General features: G+C 44.5%; 2 protein-coding genes across 4 annotated transcripts in view; one reads left to right on the top strand and one right to left on the bottom strand.

Annotated features, from left to right (window-relative positions):
- Positions 1 to 5,154: 5,154 nt before the first annotated feature.
- On the bottom strand, positions 5,155 to 13,243 carry RPUSD4 (RNA pseudouridine synthase D4). Its single transcript, XM_033098265.1, has 7 exons — positions 13,031 to 13,243; positions 12,516 to 12,681; positions 10,989 to 11,190; positions 7,959 to 8,052; positions 7,738 to 7,882; positions 6,337 to 6,434; positions 5,155 to 5,849 (listed from the first exon to the last, which is right to left on the bottom strand). Exons 1-7 carry the CDS (start codon positions 13,217 to 13,219, stop codon positions 5,610 to 5,612), a joined length of 1,134 nt encoding a protein of 377 aa, XP_032954156.1. The 5' UTR covers positions 13,220 to 13,243; the 3' UTR covers positions 5,155 to 5,609.
- A 75-nt stretch (positions 13,244 to 13,318) lies between these two features.
- Positions 13,319 to 21,922, top strand: part of FAM118B (family with sequence similarity 118 member B) — a 47,728-nt gene continuing 39,124 nt past the window's right edge. Inside the window, exon 1 of one of the 3 annotated variants that reach the window (XM_033097585.1) lies at positions 13,319 to 13,396. The gene's annotated coding sequence lies outside the window, so the exon portion shown is untranslated. The remainder of the gene's footprint in view (positions 13,397 to 21,922) is intronic. The other 2 variants (XM_033097582.1, XM_033097583.1) reach the window with 2 other exon arrangements.

Genomic DNA, 21,922 nt, shown 5'->3' on the forward strand with positions numbered 1-21,922 from the left:
TGAGGCTCAGATAAGTTAAATAAATTATCCAGTCACTGAGCGTAAATTGCAGAGCCATCATCTGAACCCAAAGCCTACCTGACTCCAGAGCCTGAGAGCTCCCCACAGTTAGGTCTGTCATTCTATTCTGTTGTCACTTTTCAAGGGTTTAAGGGTATAGAGCTTTGGGGCCAGACACAATGGTAAAAGACTGGGTGCCTGCCCACAAGGTGCTCACAGCCTTAATCACAGGACATGATTAAGATGTGCCATAGTAAGTCTAACTGATACAGATGGGCACCTGCTCGCGGTGCTTTGGGAACACCAGATTAAGGACCCTTCTGGCCCTCCGTGGATGTGTGAATGTGTAATAGCACTTATATTGGATTGGGAGGGTGACCCCCCCCCAAAACCTGTTCCTCCCCCATTTATTGCCAACTCACCTCATCTACTCAGCCTCTCAAACAGACTCCCTGGGAGTCATCCTAACTTCTCCCTCTCTCCATCCCGTATTTAATCCACCGGTCAGTTCTACCCATTCGGCTGCCAAGCTGCATTTGGGTCCTGTCTACTTGCCCTACCCCACCCCCACCCGGGTGACCCAGCCTCGTGCAAGCCACCGTCACATCTCACCTGGACTGCGGACAAGCCACCATCACATCTTGCATGGGAAAACCCTGGGAAAGAGCTTCACCCTACTGTGTCATCACCCTGATTAAATCCCACTCTCACTGCTGTGGGCTGTAGCAGATAAGAGTGTGCTAACTGGGGTGTGAGGGGGGAAATGAACAGAAATATCCCAAGGCTGCTTGCCTGAAAGGACCCAACTGATGGCGGCATCTACACAGACAACCACCAGGCTGGTCACTTGCTGGGAGGCAGAAAGCTGAAGGGATCCCTAGATAGGATATCAAGAGATAACTAAGGGAACTGGGGTGGAGAGGGGAAACTGAACGTTGTACAATAAGGAATTTGCGGGCCTTGGTCCCTGGCTCCTGGGAGGAAGCCTCTAAATCTTTGGAATTTCCTAAGAGTTAGCAGTGTCTTTGTAATTCATGATGGGCTCTGAGAGTTTGCGCAGTGGTTTCAGGATGGGGGCTGGCCGTGTCAGAAGACCAACCACGTGATTATAGAGGGTAGGGGCTTTCAAATGAGAGGGGGGCTGGATGAGTTCAGTCGGTGGCCAGTGATCTAATAACTCATGCCTACATGATGAAACCCCAATACAAACTGCAGATACCAAAGCTTAAGTGATCTCCTTGGTAGGTAATACACGGAGGGTGATATATCCTGACTCCCCAAGGAGAGTCATGTTTGGGGCCCTCCGGGACCTCAACCCATGTGTCTCTTCTTTTGGCGGGCCCTGACTTGTACCCTCCCATTGCTGTCATACAGCTGTAATCGTAAGTGCAGCCCTTTTTCCTGAGTTCTGGGAGGCATTCTAATGAAGTATCGAGTCTGAGGAGGTAATGGAAACCCCTGAATTTGCAGCTGGTTGGTGATGCAGTTCAGGACCTGCTACTCCAAGATATAGCACCTTGGCATATTGATTACTTTACGGTGAAGAAATCTGAGAAAAAGGCAGACGCAATAAGTTCACTCTGACCTTACCTCCTCGCCCTTTCCAGTGAAAGAGATCATAAACCCTCAGCTTAGAGGTGCCTTTCCTACACCCCAGGAAAGGAGCATCCTCTTCGACCGAAGACAAAGGGACACCAAGAAGAATCCGAATCCTAACACATTGCCTTGCTGTTTCTTCCAGTTTAGTACAATCACTTCACACCCATTACCCTCTCATATTCCTCCACAACTGTTCACCCTTCATCAAACCCAGCATAAAAATACACTGTCGCTTTGGGTCTTCATTTCCTTATGAAGACACCCATGTCTTGTAAAACTTCTATGCTTTTAAAAACATTTACATGCTTTTGTGGGGCAGGGATAAACTTTCCTCTACCCTCAAGGTTCTTCTTGCGGGTCTAATAATCAAATAGACCTGAGACAAATTAACGAGAGAAAGTAACCGATACATACATATGTGTGGGAACCCCACATGCACGAGAGATTCAGATAGAAAGGGAAAATGGGTATATGAGATTTCCTGAGCTAGGGATGAGGTAAGGTGACTGGGGCGACAAAAGGTCACTGCCAGATGATAAGAAGAGCAGACTTTTAGTAAATAGAAGTTTGCCCTGCCCTACCCATGAGTCAAAAGAAGTTATCTCTCATAATCTCTCACATGGGCAAGGCCTCTAATTCAAATTCTAGGTAGCTGGGGGTGGGGCAGAAGTTCATCTTGAGCCTGAGGCTAAAGTTCCTTCAGCTCAAAACAAGCTGCATATCACAGAGGCACATCTTGGGGTGACATGTTCTGGAACCCCACATTTTCCTCCTGGTGATCTGTTTAATTTTCAGACCCAGCCAGGGACCCTAGGAGGGCTGAGAAAAACTTTTTCCTCCCCTACACTAGTCAGAAACATGGGTGGCCGGGGAGCTGAGCTTGTGGCTGGTGCCTGGAGAGGAGTCTCGCGCAGGGCTGTGCCCTTAGCATTGTGAAGCCCTCGGGGGGTTACATCGGGGGGTTTGTGTCAGGATTACGCGGCACCGAGCCAGTGCTTTCTACCCCACTGGGGACATGGTATCTGCATCCACGTGGTATCCTCCGCACAAGCAGGCAGAAGGCCATGTCTTCTGCATCCTGCTAGGCACTCTGGCTAAACGCAGCTGACAGCACCAAGGGCAGCATGCTGCGAAAACCTGGGGGTGTGTTTCGGAGTGTCTCTGTCCCACTTAAAACAGCCCTCCACGGCTCTGACCCTAGGAACCCAGGGATACTCTCAACACTCACTCCTAAGTGTGCTCTCTGGTGGGAACTAGCAGCATGCCTGATCCTATTTCTATCCACCTTCATCTATCCCATCATAGTTGAAGGGTGAGGAGAGTGAAGCTGGTGTGTAGGAAGGGTTAAAGAGGGAAGTGCATTGTCAAAGAAGGGTTTAGAGTGAAATAGAGCAGACTTAGTGACTACCTGGATTTTGAGACAGGTGTGAGAGGAGTAGTCCCCAAGCAATAGTGACACCACTTAACTAAGGCAGGGACAGGAAAGGAGGACCAGGTCTAGAGACAAAAGATGATGAGCAGTTTGGCCATGACTCCAAGGACTGGACAGAGAACTGCCAGGGGGCAATGACCACAGGCAGCCGGACATAAGGTCAAGGGCTCCCGGGAGCGATCAAGGTTAGAGATTTACAAGGCATCAGCCTGACAGGCAGAGGTCTCCAAAGTTGATCCAGCTCTGCAGCCAGGTCACGAGCGTGAAGAGTAAGTAGCACGCAAAGGCGGAGCACCCAGGCTGGAGCCCTTCAAGGAGCCGGGAAGGAAATCCGAGCGAGTGAGGCGCCCAGAGCAGGAGAGAGCTTGTTAAATTTAAAGACAAGGTACGGTACAAGGACGGAGAAAGAGCTTTCCCAGCTCAGGTTGGATGTGCCTGACCTGGAAATAACCTACCTGGTCACCAACAGCCCAAGAGCTGACTAGCCAGGGTGCTGCTCCAACCCCCACCCCAGGGGAGCGCTGCGGGGGCAGCCTGCCCTGCAACCTCCTAAGGGAAAACACAATTAGCATGTCCTAGAGGCACACAGGCAACATTTGGGGGAGAGCTAAAAATGAAAGCCCCAGATGGGCAAGAACACTGTTTTTTATTATAAGCCTTTTAGTTCTTGTTTTGAAAAACTCATGTGCGTGTAGAACTTTAATTGAAAAAATGAAAAACCATTTTCTTATACTAATTATATGACTTCACACTAAATCTAATCTTTTCACTGGTTCTAAGCAGTATTTCATTTGAGGCACGTTCCAGCCTCCCTTGCTGTGTAATCCCAGCTTCCCAGCCCATACCAGCCCGGCGTAAAAGTTCTCTCTTATTGTTTTCAATGATTAAAGCTGCAATACTCAGCAAGACCAAGAAAACACAGACGGGAAAAAGAAGACGGTCCTCATGCCCCACCCCTGCTCCCCTACCGTGGCACATTTCTGCAGAAGCAGAGGGTCTGCCCAGACTACGGAGGGCATACTACTGCCTGGTCCCTTTGGGATGGCTCCCTGGGTGCCTGGGGTTTCTCCACTCACAAGACCAGGGGTCCTTTTCATTTGTCTCCCTAAATCGAAGCCAATCGTCAATATTTTCTAAGTGTCACATGCTTATGCCTTTATCTTGAGAAGCGTGGTTTACTAGAAATAGAAACAACAGCCAAGATATTTAAGTCTTACACACACAAATACGATCTCATCTGTGCTTTGGAAGTTAAATCCATCACACATGGTAACAGGTACCGTGGAAACAGGGACAGGGTTTACAAAGCTGTGTTATCAGCACACAGAGCACAGAAAGGCTGCTCTTGGGTTTTTCCCCAGCTGCTGTCCCTCCAACTGTCCTCAGCTCAGACCAGAGTCAAGTACATGTATTAGTTGCAAGATTGTACCGTTGCAAGAAACAAGAAGGGAGCTAGCGGGACAACTGGGCAGGAAGACCAGGATCATTTCCATCTGGAGGGCCATCTCCTTCCTGAGACCCAAGGATAGGAGGCCTGCTTCCGAAACAAACCTTTCAAACATGGCAACGGCCTCATAACCACACACTAACAGATTAACCAAAGCTAGCTCCTAGTCTAGAAAGAACAGACACTACATGTAGTTCAAATGCCAACTACTGATCCAGAACTTTCAAAATAGCACCTTCCCCAAACTTCTACACCACTCTTTAACCACAGATTGCCAGCAGGTAGCCTGCAGACCAAATCTGACCCACAAACACGATTGGTGTGGCTGCCGAAGTGATTTTTAAAAATATTGATTTAGTTAGCAATACACTGGGAGATTTCACACAAATATCTGGACTATCTGACTCTGAAAAAAACTAGAGCATCTGCTCCCACACAGCGACACCCGCTGGAGCCAACAAGTGCCCTTTAGACAGCGTGTGTGCCCCTCACCATGGCGTCACGTCCTGCCTGCGCCGGTCAGGCATGTGATCTGCCTGCCACTGAGATCTGCTTTCCTTGCTGTCAAACACCGCGCTGCAGGCTCCATCACGAGGGCAGCAGGGCTCCCATGCTGTAGCTGGAGGGAATCCCTGCATCCCAGGACAGGCGTGTACAAAATCGGAGACAAGACAAATGAAGGAGAAGCAGCTTGCTCATGAACTCCACAGCTCCGTGAGGACAGAAACTAACTGCTTCTGAAGTTCTCTGTAAGTTAGATAACCATCATGTTCTTTGCAACCACAGGAATCTTCCGGGTAGGTCACGAACGTTATTGTTGGATGAAAACAGTTCTTGCTCACAGAATTTGTGCTGTAGTTCTCTTTTGTCGATTATTGACCCCCTCTGCCTGGTCCTGGGCGCTCTTCCATCCTGGCAAGGAGACCCTGAAGCCGAGAAACTTCCCCCAGGCTTTTCCAGAGTGTGGCCCAAACATCAGGAAATAAGACTTTAGTCTCCAGTATAAGCCCTCAAGCAGCTGGATTTCTTCAACTTATCACACCTGGCTCTTCTGGAGTCTGTCCCGAGGAGAAGTTAGCAGAGTCCACTCAACAAAGCGAAGGATTCGGGGGCCACACTGCCCAACAGTCTTCACTGTTCTCCCAGATGCCCTGTTTCGTGGTCCCGGTTTTGATCCTGACTTGGCATCTTTAAGCCCAGACGGCTCAGGGAACGTACAAAGTAGCGAGGAAGCTTGCAGACCAAGCTGAGCTCCTCCTTCCTGGAGCCTAGGGCAGGCAGGATCAGCTGGCGGGCATGCAGGTGAAGGGGGATGTGGCGAGCCTTCGACTGTGGCAGCCCCAGCTTCTTCAGGGTGCCAACAGACAGCTTCTGTACAAAGACAAGACGGCCTCTTGAGAGCAAGGCCAACAACAGTTCACCCTCGACCGGTATGCAGGTCAGAAGGCTTGCACTTACAGGGACCCAACACTAACACCCCGGAAGACGCAGTAAGGGTAGGCTGCTTTGGAGGCACGTCTAGGAAGGGTTCAGGACCCAGGCAAGAGAAATCCACCCCCACCAGGGAAGCTCTATCGGCCAGTTTCAGCCTTCAGAAAGCCTCGTCCCCCTGCCCACAGCCTCCTATCAAATTCTGAGACGAAACAAATGAAGCAGGAAGGTTTTGCTAAGAGATCCTGCAGCTCCACGAGGACAGGCCCTCACTGCTTCTGAATTTCTCTCCAAGCTGCATAACTAGTGTGCGCCGTGTCTGAAGACCATTAATACCTCCTGCTGGGACTCACGTCAGGGGTTTCACAGGGGGAAAGCCTACGTTCTGCCCCTTCGTCGGCTGCATTTGGGGTCAAACCCGTATTACCTGGGGGGCCAGTCTGTTCCAGTCTGAGTACTTGTGATCACCAAGGATTGGGCAATCCAATCCAAAAGACAGGTGGACTCGAAGCTGGTGTTTTATTCCTTCCAAACAAAAGACAGAAAACTTATGAGTGGCTACAGAAATGGTGCCACGGCGGTATCTGCTTCCAATTGTACTACCTCAAAGCAGAGTAAATTGGCACAACCCCAAGTACAATAAAGTGTGAGGACTAACACAACAAACTATAAGCTCGTAGGAAATAAACACTGTAAATACTGTCACGCCTGCATTTCCCCTCCGCCGGTGCCCTCTTTCCATCACGGATAACCACTGTCATCAACTGGCGCCTATCCCTGCCAGGCTGGTTTGTTTTTTAAAATAATTTCACTATATAACACTAAACAGTAGTTTTACATTTATCTTTTATTGTGGCAAACTATACATAACATGAAATTTGTCATGTTAACTATTTTTAAGTTCAGCGGCAGTAAGTACGTTCATACTGTTGTGCAAGCATCACAGCCATCCATTTCCGGAACTTTGGCATCACCCCAAACGGAAACTCTGTCCCCATTAAACACTCATTTCTCATTCCCTCCTCCCCCGTCCCTGGTAACAAGTGCTCTATTTTCTGTCTCTATGAAGCTGACACTCTAGGTATCTCATATAAATGGAACCATACAATATCTGTCCTTTAGCGTTTGGCTTATATTTCACTCAGCATAATGTCCTTAGATTCACCCCTGTTGCAGCATGTGTCAGCATTTCCTTCCTTTTTAAGGCGGAATAATATTCCATTGTACGGATAGGCCACATTTTGTTTATCCATTCACCTGTCAATGAACATCGGGGAAGTTTTCAGCCTTTGGCTATTGTGAGTAATGCTACAATGAACGTTGGTGTACAAGTACCTTTTCAAATCCCTGTTTTCAATTCTTTGGGGTATATACCCAGGAGTAGAATTGCTGGATCATATGGTAATTCTATTCTATGCTTAATTTTTTGAGGAACCACTTGGCAAATTTTTAAATAAATGTAAGCAAACTGTTTATGTTCTTTTGTTACCTACTGTTTTTAACAATCCTCCCTATTGGAGCTCCCAGCCTCAGAGTAGCACCAGAAGCACACTCTCTAAGCAGTCAGCTGCAATCCCAGCCTCCACAATACCAGCTGCTCAGAGGGTACAGCCCAGTCCAAGGCCGAAGACGAAGCTCAGCAGCACTGGGGTGGCCTCCCACTGCAGAACAGGGGCACCCCCCCACTGCAGAACAGGGGTACCCCCTCACTACAGAACGGGGGCACCCTCCCACTGCAGAATGGGGGTACCCCCTCACTACAGAACGGGGGCACCCCCCCACCACAGAACAGGGGCACCCTCCCACTGCAGAACGGGGGCACCCTCACCAGTAACAGGCTGGAGCTCCAAGAGGGCAGAGGAGACAGTGCTGCTTAGCACCCGGTACTGAGTCACAGCCACGTGAGCATTCCGGCTCATCCGTACTCTCACCATTTTCCCATTGTCCATGCGGTAGCTCGGGGTCAGTGCCATCTAAAGCCAAAGAAATCAAGATATTATTTCAAAGGAAGAGAAGAAAACCCGTGCCTCCGGGAGGCGGCCCACCCACCTTGTGGTGCTGCTGCTGGCCTTGCACTTCCTTCTCGGTGATGGGGATATCCACGACTCCTGCCGAGGGCACCGGGACGTGCACAGTGATGGCCCTGGGGTGACACACAGACCCTTGCTTAGGCCACAAAAGTGAGTGAGGCACTCCTCAGATTTGGCTACTGAGAGGTTTTAACAGTGGACCTTCTGCACTACTGTGATCAGTTCTTAAGATCGGAGGGTCCCCAACGACCTCCTGGTATAATGCTTAGCCTGAGAGCCTCGCACTAGCCTTATAAACATACCTTTTTTATTCCTAAAGTAATACATGCTCATTGTAGAATATTTGGGGGAAAACAGAAAAAAAATTATATTACTAACATGGTCTTTCATTCCAGCCTTTCAAAACGAGTATGCATAGCTCAAAATAAAATTAGGGTAATATGGTTTGTATCCTGTTTTTCTTTTTTACATAATGAAAGATGGTAAGTTCTGACTGAATATAAAATGAATGAAAAAAATAAATGAATGAACTGAATGAAAAATTCACTGGACCTCTTCTGCCCTATTTGCCAGGTAGATAAAACAGAGAGGAACTGTGCTCAGAGAAGTCACAGGAGCCACAACTCAGTGACTCATTCCAAACCACTTTTGTTGGTGTCTTGTCATCATGTCACAGACAGGGAGACGACTATTCAATCTGTCCTACGTTCATGCATTTTCCAGGTCAACCACGGAGGCGTCTTCCTGGATACTTGGCGGCCTATCACAGAATCACTGAACAAGGGATCAAAAGCGCAGTCAGAGATAATATTTCATATCCTGGACACCCCACTTCAGGTTGGGAGCAGTTTGGGCTGCTATCTGATATATTTGATCACACTTAAACTGAGCTATAACTAGAGGATCACCCTTCCTAATGACCTAACACTATTGCTCAAAAATGTTCAGTCAGTGACTATTCACTGAATGTAAATAGGCACCAATTTAGATAGGTCCTAGTTCTGTCGATGAACAATACAAAAAATCCCTGCTCTGAAGGAATTCAGAGTCTGGTAAGAAGATTCAAACAAATAACTGTAATACAAGCTGCTATCATAGCAAGTCAGCAAAAGCTAATCAGTTTGTGGAACTACTATGTTCCACTTGTAACTTCCACTTTCTGCACCTGATATTTAGAGCATCAGTAACTAGGTCCCAGCCTACCTTTCCAGCTCTAGCTGCCACCATCCACCACTCTGAGCTGGACTGTATGTCTCACTCCTTTGTGCATGCCATTCCTACAATCTAGAACACATTCCTCCATCTTGTCAATCAAATCCTATTCATTCATCAAGACCCAATTAATTGATTTCAACTCCGCTATGCCTGATACGGAGAATGGTGACCGACTCTGAACTTTCATGGACAATTTTCATTAATAATATAACACTTTTTTATAGACTTACATTTTGATTACTTGTATACCTAATAATGTCTCGGTTTTCCACCTTTCAGCTTTTACTATGAGCTAGGTACTGTGTTAAACACTTCACGTGCATTGTGTTACCCAAAATACAAAAAGAATACTTACAAATCAAATAGAAAATAATAAACAACCCAACAGAAAATGCGCAAAAGAAATAAACAGTTTGTTCACAGAAAGGGAAACTCAAAACAGCCAATAAACATGAAAGACAGTCAACATGAAATCGAACAAATAGGGAAATTGAAAAAATATCATTGTTCTGTTTACCCATCCGAGTGGCAAATCTTTTAAAAAGGCATTATTAGTCAGGCATAAGAGGCAGGCACTCACCACTGCTAGCGGGAATAAAAACTGACATAACCACTTTGGAGAGCAATCTGGGTAGCAAGTATTCCAAATTTAAATGTGTGTACCCTTCAATCAGCAATTCCATGTCTACGAATTTGTCCTAAAGATATACTCACATGTTTTGCAATAGGTCCTGAAAAATGGGAAATTACCTAAACATCTGCCAACAAGGAAATTATGACATATCCACACAATGGAAGACTATAGAGTCATTAGAAAGGAGCTACCGTTATTAGAAAATAAGACCTAGCCACACCATCAGCTCTAATGCGTCTTTTGGAGCAAAAATTAACAGACGACTCGACATTATATTGTATTGTATTATATTATATTATACCCAGTATTTATTATATTATATTATACTATATTATATTATACCCGGTCTTATATTATATTAAAATAAGACCAGGTCTTATATTAATTTTTGCTCCAAAAGACGCATTAGAGCTAATGGTCTGGCTAGGTCTTATTTTCGGGGAAACACGGTAGCTCTAAATGTACAACACAAAATGATCTCTAAGATATACTGTCTAAGTGAAAAAAGCAGGATGCGAAGCAGTGCAAAATAAGTTGCCATAAAACATGCTTCTACATGCTCTGGAAGCTTATACAAGACACTAGTAATAGTGATTGCCTCTGGGGAAGGAAAACTGAGTAGATGGGGGACAGGAGTAGGCTTCATTTATGCTCATGTATCTTTCTTCTATTAAAAAAGCCGAGGTAAACCTATATGCACTAACATGGAAATATCCTCAAGACACAGTTAACTGGGAAAAGAAAGTACAATGTACGTAGTACAATGTGATATATACATTGGTATATATACGTATGTGTGTATATTATATATATTAGGTATGTACATAAATATGTTGAGTAAGGACCAGAGGAATAAAAACCAAACTACCCTAAGGGAAGGGATAAAAATGACAGTGGGTGGATTCTCCAGGAGTTGTTTGCTTTATCTTCATTGTTTGACAATTTACCACAGAAATGAAATCACGTATCACTTGTATAATTAACTTGCAATGAGTTTTATGTGCAGCCATAGTTAGGAACCACTATTCTATCAGACTCTAATATTCTAAGCACTAAATCTGTTTCCTATGCCTTTTCTATGCCCACAGGTCCTAGTACAGTGCTTTCGATTAATAGGAGTTGCTGCTATTTGAATGGATGGATAGACAAAAGGGATGACTTCACTTCTACCACCTCTACCACTATCAGCAGACTTCATACCAGTACTTCTTTGTCACTTGACGAGTTCTAAACAATTCTTGGACTTGATGTGCCACTTCTTTTTCCCGAGCCAACAGCATTACACCTGTGGTTTCCTTGTCTAGCCGGTGGCACAGATGCAGGGGCTCTGCCTTGTGGCCATGAAGCATCTTTGCCAAGATAGGCAGTACATCACTGATGCAGAGCTGGACCCCAGGGCCGCCTAAGAAAGAAAAAGACAGAAATTTGAGAGGCCAGGAAAAGATCCCAACAAAACTCCACTTGGGAAAAAAGGCCTTACTGGATTAGTCAATGCTTTCTAGAGCCTTATTATTGAAGTGTGGTCGAGGCTAGCAATATCTGTAGGCCCAGGGAGCTTTCTAGAAAGGGCTCTCAGGCTCCCAACCCAAGCTATTCATCAAAATCTACATTTTAACAAGATGTCCAAGTGACTCATATACATATTAAAATTTAAAAAGCACTGGCCTAGTGCATGTGGCTTTCTCCTCATATATGTGTACCTACATATACAAATATATATAATCTATTACATTAGTGCAAAAGGAATTGTGATTTTTAAAAAATTGCAAAAACCGCAAGTACTTTTGCATCAATCCAATACTTATGTACATATACTCACACAAAAATCAGCAATCAAAATGAGGAGGTCTGATATTTCACTATATAAACAAAGGCTTGAGCATTTGTTAAGTAAACTCTAGTGAGAAATGGAAGATTATGAGGCCCTCCTGAGGCATTACAGAAGAGCTAAGAAGCTTTGGGGTGATATATTCCTAGGTTTTACTCTCTGTACTCTAACTAGCCACTGACCTAGGATAGGTTATAATCTTTCTAACTTTCAGTCTTCTCGTCTATAAAATGTAAATATCTGTATTATAATTATTCTCACGGACAATGGGAAGGCAAGAAGCTATTTTGAGAATCGAAAGGGAAAAAAATCCAGAAAAGGCACTCAACCTTCTCAAAATCTACCCGAAAAGCATTCTTCTAGCTAAAATATGCCTTTTCCCCCAGCAAAACCTTTTCCACGAATGCTTTTTTTTCTGTCTTCCCTGACTCACTCCAGGTGTCTCTGACAACTACATTCAACATTTATTCAAAAATATTTAAGTGTCCATTAAGTTCTAAGCACCCTTGGATTTTGCTGGGTATACTACCCCACATACACACACGTACGCACGCGTCTATTATTTTCTTATATGCCATTTCCTCTTTTCCAGTTTTGATGGAAAATAACCTGAAGACAAGAACCAAACAGCTTTTGTTATCTCTCTATAGCAATCTCTGTGGAGGTCTGCACACAGCATATTCCATAAATCACTGCTGACTGCCAGATGTTTGGAAAGTGGGGACTGTCTTATTTATTTCTGTGTCCTCGGTAGTGCCTTCTATAGGACAGTACTCCACAAAAGTTTAATTATTTTGAACGCAAGGCTTCCGACGACCCCACAAGTGATGTGTCAGAATTGCCCCTAGTTGTAGCAGAAGGCAGCAGCGGCCTCCCTCCCTTCCCCACGTATTCCTTACCATGCACAGGGAGACCGTAAGGCTTATTGATGACCACAAGGTCGCTGTCCTGGTGGACAATTCCTCGGCTTAGTGCCTTAGCGAGCACGTTAGGGTGGACTCGCTGTAGCTGCTGTGTAAATCGCACTAGTTCTTGCACTCTCTGCTGGACAGGGTTTGTGGGCACCTACGGGGAGAGAAAGAGCAATGGGAAATCCGAGGTGGGGAAGACCTTCAATAAGTCTGGGTGAGAATCTGGGCAGGGAAATCACTGTCTCAGCATTAGATACGAGCATTTCCCGGCTCAGTTGAGAGCGGGGTGCTTAGCACCCAGCCCGACAGGAGCAAAGACCCAACCCACGGGAAGACACCGTAACCTGCTGACCTCTCCCTCGGCTTTCGCCCCGTTCTTCCCCCACCGTGCTCCGCGTTTATGCATTCTCTCAGAGGACCCTCCCCTCCCACCCCGGGTCTGGGAAACCACTGAGCGCACTGCACTGCGTCTCGGGAGCTACAGTCCTTCCTTCCGGACTCACCGGCACCTTCTTCGTCTTTTGTTCCTGTTTCTGGGCTCGGAGTCTCTCCGCTAATCGCTGGGCATCCAGGGGCCTAGAAGCAGCAGCGGCGGAGCAAAATGGCTTTGAGACGGTAGTGAAGGGTGTCCCAACACGCTGCCGGGCAACCTGAACCCAGAGGCGCGGAGCACTGCAGCCGGGCGCCGCCATCTTGCCGAGATGGGCGGGGCGAGCCGAGACCACATGATTAGACAGAAGGATTGGGCGTGCTCTGTGGGTCACGTGGGGACGGGAGTGGGCTGGGCCGAGTCACGCGGGCTTGCAGGCTGAGTGCGCCTGCGCCGGCCGGTAGCTGCAGCTGGAGCGGCGGCGTTTGGAGCGGACGCGGTGAGTGTTTGGGAAACCCGGCTGGGGCTGGGAAATGCCTGCACATCAGCACTTTAAAGTCTTCGCATCCCAGGCTCTGCGTATCGGAGAGCACTGCCCTTGGAACCGTTTCTCCTCTTAGGAGACGATCCCACCCCCAACCCCGCCCGCCCCCGCGCCCCAGCAGAGCGATGCCCCCAAACGCTCGCCCCAAAACCTCCTTAGGCGCCTGCTTATTCATCTTGGCAACCACGTCCCGGAGGACGTGTCCTATCTCCTTCGTTTCCTTACCGCCCTCCTGCGAAGATGCCCGGGTCTCTGTCACCTCCCGACTCCCATCCTCTTTGTTTAATGTTGTAACCTGTTCTCTCCTGGGGACGATGTGGAGCCCTCGCGTTATCCGGAGGCCCCCGCCCGATTCTCTACCTGGGGAACACTTTGAGTTTTTTCTGTCCTTCCTCAAGAATTCATTTCTTGGAGCCTCCTCTCCCCCTACTCTTTCCCTCCGTACTCCTTCCGAAGAAAAAGGCTGAGTACGGAGCACGCACTTTCCCCTTTCTGCTTCTTTCATTTTCCCTTCCATAGTTTGCAACTGCCCCAAACCCCTTCTCCCTGTCTTACTAAGTGTCATCTTGGGACTCCCGTGCCCAAACTGCAAGCGATTCCCTCTGATTTCACTGAGGGTGGCTGGGAAAATGAACATTTGGTTAAGATGGTAATGTTAAAAATACTTTGCGACATACCTGACATTTGTAAAGAAGAAAACCAATGCCAATTTCTGAAAGGTAAGGGATCTGTACTGACGATAGAGGAAACAGTGTTTTATGACTGCTTAGAATGAAGGCTGCCTGAGGATTTAGAGTAGGTAGTGGAATTAGATTTGTGTCCTACCCCTCCCAAAGGGATTGGCAGAAGGGAGCCATATTGAGCATGAAATAAAGTTGAACCGGAGCTAGCCTATAGACAACTTTAAGTTGAAAAAGTTTGAAATAGAAGTGATGAGTAGTGAGGAGTCTTTGAAGATTTTTGAGCAATAGAGAGACTTCTTGAAGGGGGAATTCTAGAAATGAACCTGGCAATTGATTGCAGAACAGATTGTAAAGGACTTTGATAGCAAGGAAATCTGCTAGGATGCTGCTATCTAGGCGGTCAGTAATGAGGTTATGCTTCATTCAATGGTCTTTTTTTCCTACACGGTACTGTTCTTTGATTTTGAATTGATTTTGAGTTGTACAGGTCAAGATGTACCATTGGCAGCTGCTGTTGAACTGTGAGTCCCTTAAGGACTCATTCTTTTTTTTATCCCTACATCTGGCACAGAGGATACTCACAAATAGTCATTAGATGTCTGAAGTGCATCATAGACGTGTGTTAGGTATGTCTGAACATTTTGATTTGTCTTAGTTCTGTCATTTTTTGACCTGAAGAATGGAGGTAGGAGTTACTATTTGTAAAGAGTGGCAGGGAAGATGTGTGTATGTTTCTGTAATAAGACAGCTGACTGGGATAGAAATGCAAAGAATTCCAAAGGAGACTGGGAAACTACTTCTCTCCCCGCCACCCCAGCAAATTCACAGGGAAGACATAGGTATATAGAAGTTGAGAAGTTCCACCCTACACGAATTATTATCTTTTACTGATGCGCTCCACACCCAGTTTCTAATTTCACTAAACATGTGACTTTCACTGAACAATTTCACATCGCATGTTACTTACGTCCATGAACCCTTTTTTCCCAAGGACTGGGCACCATAATTCACATCATTACATTAATTGCAAACCTGTTTTGGGTATAGTACTTTTATGGTTTTGTGTGGGAACTGGGAAAACCTGTTTCTACCTTAACCTGTCCTAATGGCATTCTAGAAATGACACCTGTTCTTGAAGAATTAGCCTTCTGTGGCAGGAAACAAAATGAAGAACCAACTCAGATGTCATTGCTAGTGACACAGAGCTTGTGTTCTTGAGTTTCAAGTTAACTCAAGGTATACACTATAGTGCCTAAGAATAAAAACACTGGTCACTTTTTTTCTGGAGAAGGAACTTTTAGGTTTCTCTTGAAACTTCATGAGAGATGTGAAGAATTCAGTGTTTGTTTGTTTGCTTGGTACCACGGTACAGTCTTAGCCAATATGGGTACACAAGTTACAACATTCTTAATGTTTCTCATATGAGTCTAGGCATTTGGTGATTTAAAGTAGAGTTCTAAGTACACAAGGGTGTATGCAAATATGATGTCGGTCTTTTGTTTTTTAATGCTATATTGCATCCTTCCCTCTCCTTCCTTCCTCATTCATTTGGTCCTATCTTAGGCAGTTCATTTTTCCACTTCTGCACCAATCTCACATTGTCTTTTTGGTTGGGGACTCCTCTCATCTGGACTGTTCGCTCAGTACAAGGAAGAAAATTCTGTTTGTGGTGTCATTCTTCTAGAGTTCAAACATGGCATATTTACATAGATTTTCTTAATTTATTGGGGGTAACATTGGCTAATAACATAAATTTCAGGTGTGTAACTTTTTAAAACGACATCTGTAAACTCCATTGTGTGCTCACCACCCAAAGTCTAATCTCCTTCTGTCACCATGTATTTGCCCTCCCTTTACCCTCTTTTCCTCTCCCCAACCCCTTCTTCTCTGGCAACCATCATAGATTTTGATATATCATAATATATCAAGTGCCCTCAAAATAACAAAGGACTTCATAATTCATTTTTAAGGATATTTCTTGATCTATGCAAAAACAAGGCTGCCCTTTTTATGGACTGGCTCATAAAGGAACGTGTGTTTCAATAACACAAATTTAAGTTTAATTAGTGGCATAAGGTTGAATTTTGGCTCTTCAAACAATGATTTGCTAGTTGCAGATTAACCAGCAATTCATTTTCCCTGAAGAGCAGGAAGTACTTGGACATTGTTCTATGGATTTAGAGTCAAAGAAACAATCAACAGGAGCCCTTTGGAGGTGTCTTACAAAGTGCAGTTGTGAGGAGCCGAGAGTTCTGGGGACTAATCCCAGTTCAGCTGCTTATGAATTTAAGTAATTTGGGCTTCAATTGTTCTGTCTTTTGAAAGAAGATCCTTACAGCTAGCTCTAAGTTCATATTCTATGAAGATTTTCCACTGACCCTTAAGTATTTCTGTTACCAAGTGGAATTTATTTCAGACTTATCTTGAATACATTTAGCATTGGCACAGAGAACTAGGATTCTGCTCTTGCCCCCAGAATTTAAACTTATGCCAGCGAGCTAACGTGTATTTGGAGGTTACTTCATTGACTGGTGTTGGAATATATCTTAAGATTTCCTAAGTGGGGTGTAGGAGGAAGTGCAGACAGAAAAAAATCCGTATATTAGAAATCAGTGGTATAGATCTATAGCATGGATGGGTGTTGTTTCTTTTTTCCATACCAGCATTTTAAAGAGATTCTATCGTACTAATGCCCCTCGTTATAGTTCCATTGCAATGATCAAGGCAGGTGTAGCTTAAACCAGTACTTCCAAACTTTTTTCATATCATGGCACAGGTAGAAATAATTATTATTTCATGAAGGAAAACTGGAGGAAGCCCACAGACGACAACTGGCCTGGAAGCTGTGGCTGTCCTCAGCCCCCACATGACACCACCACAGGCTGGGGAGATGCCTGTCCTGTGGCCCATCTGACCATTAGGGAGATTAGCATTGCACATTCAAGGTCATTGACCCAAACTCTGCCTAACTCAGGGGAGGAGCTGCATTATGAGTTATTTTTATTAAATCTGTCCCAAATTTGTTTCTCCTTTATGTGCCTTTATGCTCTGGGTTAGTTTGTATTTCAGGTTCTTACAAAGGGACTTTTCTAAAAGTGTAAGAAGTAGTTAATTGATCAAGAGCTGGGATATGCTTTTGTCATGATGCTTTGACCTCATTAGGTGTGGGCAGTCTTGCTTGGCCCATTTAGATAAGATAGAGAATTTCTTTAAAAAAGCTTATTTCATATTTTCTGTTATAAAACTAATACAGAAAATGTAAAAGATACAAAAAATAGAGTGGGAAGAAATCATTCATAGTTCTGTTTCTCAAATACTGTTACTGTCCTGGTTTTCCCCAGTCTTTTTATCGTGCATGTTTTCTTTTTTTTTTTTCCGTTAATTGTAAATTTCAAACATTTATAGAAGTAAAGACTGTAATGAACCCCAAGTATCCTTCAGGCAGCTACTATCACCAACCAACACAGCGTCGGTTTTGTTTAACACCCCACCCTTACTTCCCAGATTGGTTTGGAATCAAATCCCAGACAGCATTTTATCTCTAAACACTTTGGTATGTATCTGTAAAAGATAGGACTTGTTTTTAGCATAACCAAAATACCAGTATCACGCCGAAAAAAAATTATTTCTTAATATCACCAAGCAAGCAGTCAGTGTACAAATTTGCCTGTTGGTCTCATTTTTTTCTTTTAACAGTTAATTTGTTAGAATCAGGATCCAGGAAAGGTCCACAATCACACACACACGCTTTTAATTAGAAGAATGAACCATATGTGCATTCAGAAGAGACATGTGGACTGTAAACCTTAAGGAGGATACTTAGAGTTCACTGGCTAAGAGCTTGCACTTGGGAGTCACACTGGGTGTCAGATCCCGGCTTTGCCACTTGCTGGCTGGGTAACCTGGTGCCAGTTACTTAACCTCTCTGTCCCTTTAGTTTACTTATCCTGTAAAATGTGGATGACGTCTGCCTTAGGACTACTGTGAGGCGTAAGGAGGGCCATACCTGTGAAAACACTTGTATGGAACCTAGCACACAGTGCTCAGTAAATACTGCTGAGCTAAGTCTAGTTCTGCCACTGCGGTGAGTCACTTCAACGTCTTGGACCTTAAATTTCTCACCCCACAATGGGGGTGGGGCAAACAACTAGATGACTTCAAAAGTCCAGTGCTTGCACGAAATGAGGCAGTTCAGTATTTTAGAAAGACCATGAGCTTTGGAAACAGACCGGGGTTTGTATCGGGCCTCGTCGTTTATAAGCATTTACTCTCCTCAGCCTGTTTCTACAGCTGAGCAATGGAATTAGTAATACGAATTGATTGCTGTGAAGAGCCACAAGATGAATGAATATATGTGGTGCCTAACGTGTAGTAAATACTCAAATTATTAGTCAGTAGCATTTCATGGTTGTAATTTAAAATAAGATCATTACATTAGAGCATTTTTAAGACTGTAGAGGTGTGAATTGTATGGCATTTATATAAACGAAGATGGGGAAAGGAATATACACTGGAAGGGTGAATGTGGAGACCGTGTTTCCAGAACATGAACAATGGAAAATTGAGGGATACTCACCATGTGGGTGGATGAAAGCCAGAGGATATCAGGCTCCCTAGAGAAATTCAAGACGGCATTTGCAACAGATAGTTGCTAAAGTTGAATAAACCTATTCTCTGCATTATTTGAAAATTAATGTAAGTTAAAGATGGATTGTTGTGTGTGTTCTAATTGTTAATGATTGGAACATGCTCTGTTGACTAATGATATTGTTAGTTTAATGAAAATGACTTGCAGTAGCTGCTGTTAGGAGAGCTGCATTATTGTTAACTGATTTGGAAAACCACATCTACCCTGCGTTTACTGATCCCAGTCTGCTAGTCAGCATTTCCCCCACTGCGTGGTGTTAAGCATCTGAGGTACTGTTAAGTACCTGAGGTACTTTTAAATCTACAGATCCGTCCTCTAGGAATGTTGAATCAGTAAATACCGTGTTTCCCCGAAAATAAGACCGCATCTCGTATTAAGTTGTGCTCCAAAAGACGCATGAGGGCTTATGTTCAGGGGATGTCATCCTGGAAAATCATGCTAGCGCTTATTTTCTGGTTAGGTCTTATTTTCGGGGAAATACGGTACTGAGTTATGGGCCAGGAATCAGTTTTCCTGGCCCCTTCCTGCTCAGCAAGCTTTCTAGGGGCCTGGGCCCAAAAGTTCTTTTGTTTATGACTATACCACACGAATGGTAAGGTTACTTAAAAATGTAGAGAGAAAAATGGCAAATTTTAAATGTTGCTAATTTTTTCCTTTCTATTTTGTGTTTTTATCAAAGCAATTTATGTATGTAGTTTAAAAAGCCACATTGTACCAAACAGTTTACAATGGGGAAAAAAACCCCCACCGTTCCCTCCACTGTCCCCGCCTCAGTCGCATTCCTTAGCGAAAACCACTACATTGCGTTCCTCTTTCCACAGGTATTTTCATATTTCTAACTCATTTGGTGTGTTGTTATTTCTTGTTGTCTTTCGCCCAGTGTTTGGCCTGTTGATTTCCTGCTGCGATAGCTTAGGACTTAGTTCTTCCACCCCATCACTGCCCTACCTGTCCACACCTTCCAGCCCTAGTTATGTGTGATAGTTGGTTAAAACAGTCGGCTTGTATGTGTTCATACCTCTGCCAAATGTCCTGGACCATTGAGCCACATGACTGTCTCAGCTCTGCTCGTCCTTATGTTTGGATTGACTTTTGCCTGTTTTTTTCACATACCTACCCTTAATATTTTTCCAAATGCTTCAGCCTATTTGTCACATTCGTATCAGTCACAGTTTCTATGAGCTCACCTGTATCACCTCCTTTTTTCTTTCCTTAGAGCCCTGCGTCCTCTTCCTCCTCTCCTTACTCTTTCCTATGAACTCCACCCAAATACCACGGTTCAGGAACTGCCCTTCACTGTCCTCCTGGGCTGGCCCCGTGTTGTCCCATTTCTTGGCATATATGCTTGTTTCCTGGGAAGTATTTGAATGATTTTATTCTGCCCACAAACCTGCTTAATAGTTTGGAAATGTTCCAGAATTCTGGGTTGGAAATGATTTTCCCTCAGGATTTTGAAGGCATCGTTGTACTCTCTGGTATCAATGCAGCTTCAAATCCTCTTTATGTGGCCTTGTTTTGTTGGTTTGTTGTGTTTTTTCTCTCACTGGAAGCTTTGAGGATAGTCTGTCCTCGGTGTCGTGGAATTTCATGATGATGTGCCATACATAGTGCGGGCCTTTTTCCTCATTATCTCTCTGGGTACACCGTGGACTCTGTCATTGCAACTCCGTGTACTTCAGTTCTGGGACATTTTCTTCTAGTATTTCTCTGGGGTTTTTTTCTCCTCCTATTTTCTTTTTCTTTGATCCTTTTTCATAATATCCATTCTTAATACGGATATGATGACTTCAGAGAGAGCCCATTGCAGTTTTTTAGTTTTCTGCTCTGCACTGGAGCAGGTTTGAGTGTCTGTTCTAGAATGGCAAGGCCCTGCCTGTAGTGAGAACTGCGTGCTTCATCACAGTGTTATAGACCCCAGTAAGTCACGTCTACAGGGTCTGGGGAGGGTCTAGCCCTCTGCTCCCTCACCCCAATTTCCCATTGCCCTCAGTCACTAGAAATGGACTGCTGCTTTCTTTATTCTATAGAAACATGTGCTACTGCTCTTCTGATGCATTCACAAGCTATGTGAGTATTTTAAAAAGTTAATGCTACTGAGACGCTAAGGTAAATAGGGGAAGAAACGTTTTTTAAAAAACTGAAAATTTATGATGTAACAGCGGGGGCACCCTCTTAAGAATACAGTTTTTTTAATTGACATGGACCTAAAACCAGGATGCTTGCTTGCCCTTCCTCCAAACTGCTTTTCTCCGCATAACCCAAAAACGTCACGGTAGTCCTCTCCAGGTGGGGTTACAGGGTGGTTATCTGGGGCTCTTTCTCCGTCCCTGGACCTTAGGTATTTCCTGCGCTGCCCCCTCTGGACCTGTTCCCTGGGCCCAGGCTGCCCAGCCCCTGTTGCTGCTCCCTGTGATTTCACCTTGGTCTTGCCTGACCTCCTTCATTCTTTCAGAAAGTATGTTATTAGGTCTCCCTAACCGTTTTTTCTCTCTCCTATTTTTTTGCCTTAATATTCTCACTGGCCACTTTTTAAGACTGATGCTACCTGCTCAGCAAAGCAATGCTTTTAAAAATGGTTTCTTCTAAGTTAGCCTCATGTTATCTTTCTAGTTGCTCTGGCATCTGTGGCAAAGAATACCTTCTTATTTTTTCTGAGCTTTCAGATTCTCATTTCAGGTCTAAACAATGCTTTCATCTCTCAGTTCACTTACAGATCAAAGAGAATATTTTTCAGTTAAATTTTATTAGGAAAAAAATATACTGAGAATATCAAGCTAGTTTAAGGTTTCAAGATTAACCACTTTCCTGAATTCCCTTTGGCCTGTCATTCTCTTGTTCTTTAAGGGATTATTGGAATTGGTCCAAGGATTGTGCTCACAAGTACATTCCTCAAGTATATGACAGTTCTTTCAAAATCAATAAATACTAGTTTCGGTGCTTGAAAGATAAATTCTCTCAGCCAGAGATTATTTCTGCCCTTCAAAAACCTACAACCTATGATAAGGAACTGGTTGTTGAGCTGTTTTTCTGACCTTTAAGTTTGAAGTACCGTCTTAAATAAGTACCTTTGCGTGTGAGCGGCTGTGTAACTGAAACTTTTGAGTAGGTATCTCATGGATCTGAAACACAGGAGAGATCTGAGCTGAAGAT

Source organism: Rhinolophus ferrumequinum, chromosome 25, assembly GCF_004115265.2.
Source record: "Rhinolophus ferrumequinum isolate MPI-CBG mRhiFer1 chromosome 25, mRhiFer1_v1.p, whole genome shotgun sequence".
Taxonomy (NCBI): Eukaryota; Metazoa; Chordata; class Mammalia; order Chiroptera; family Rhinolophidae; genus Rhinolophus; species Rhinolophus ferrumequinum.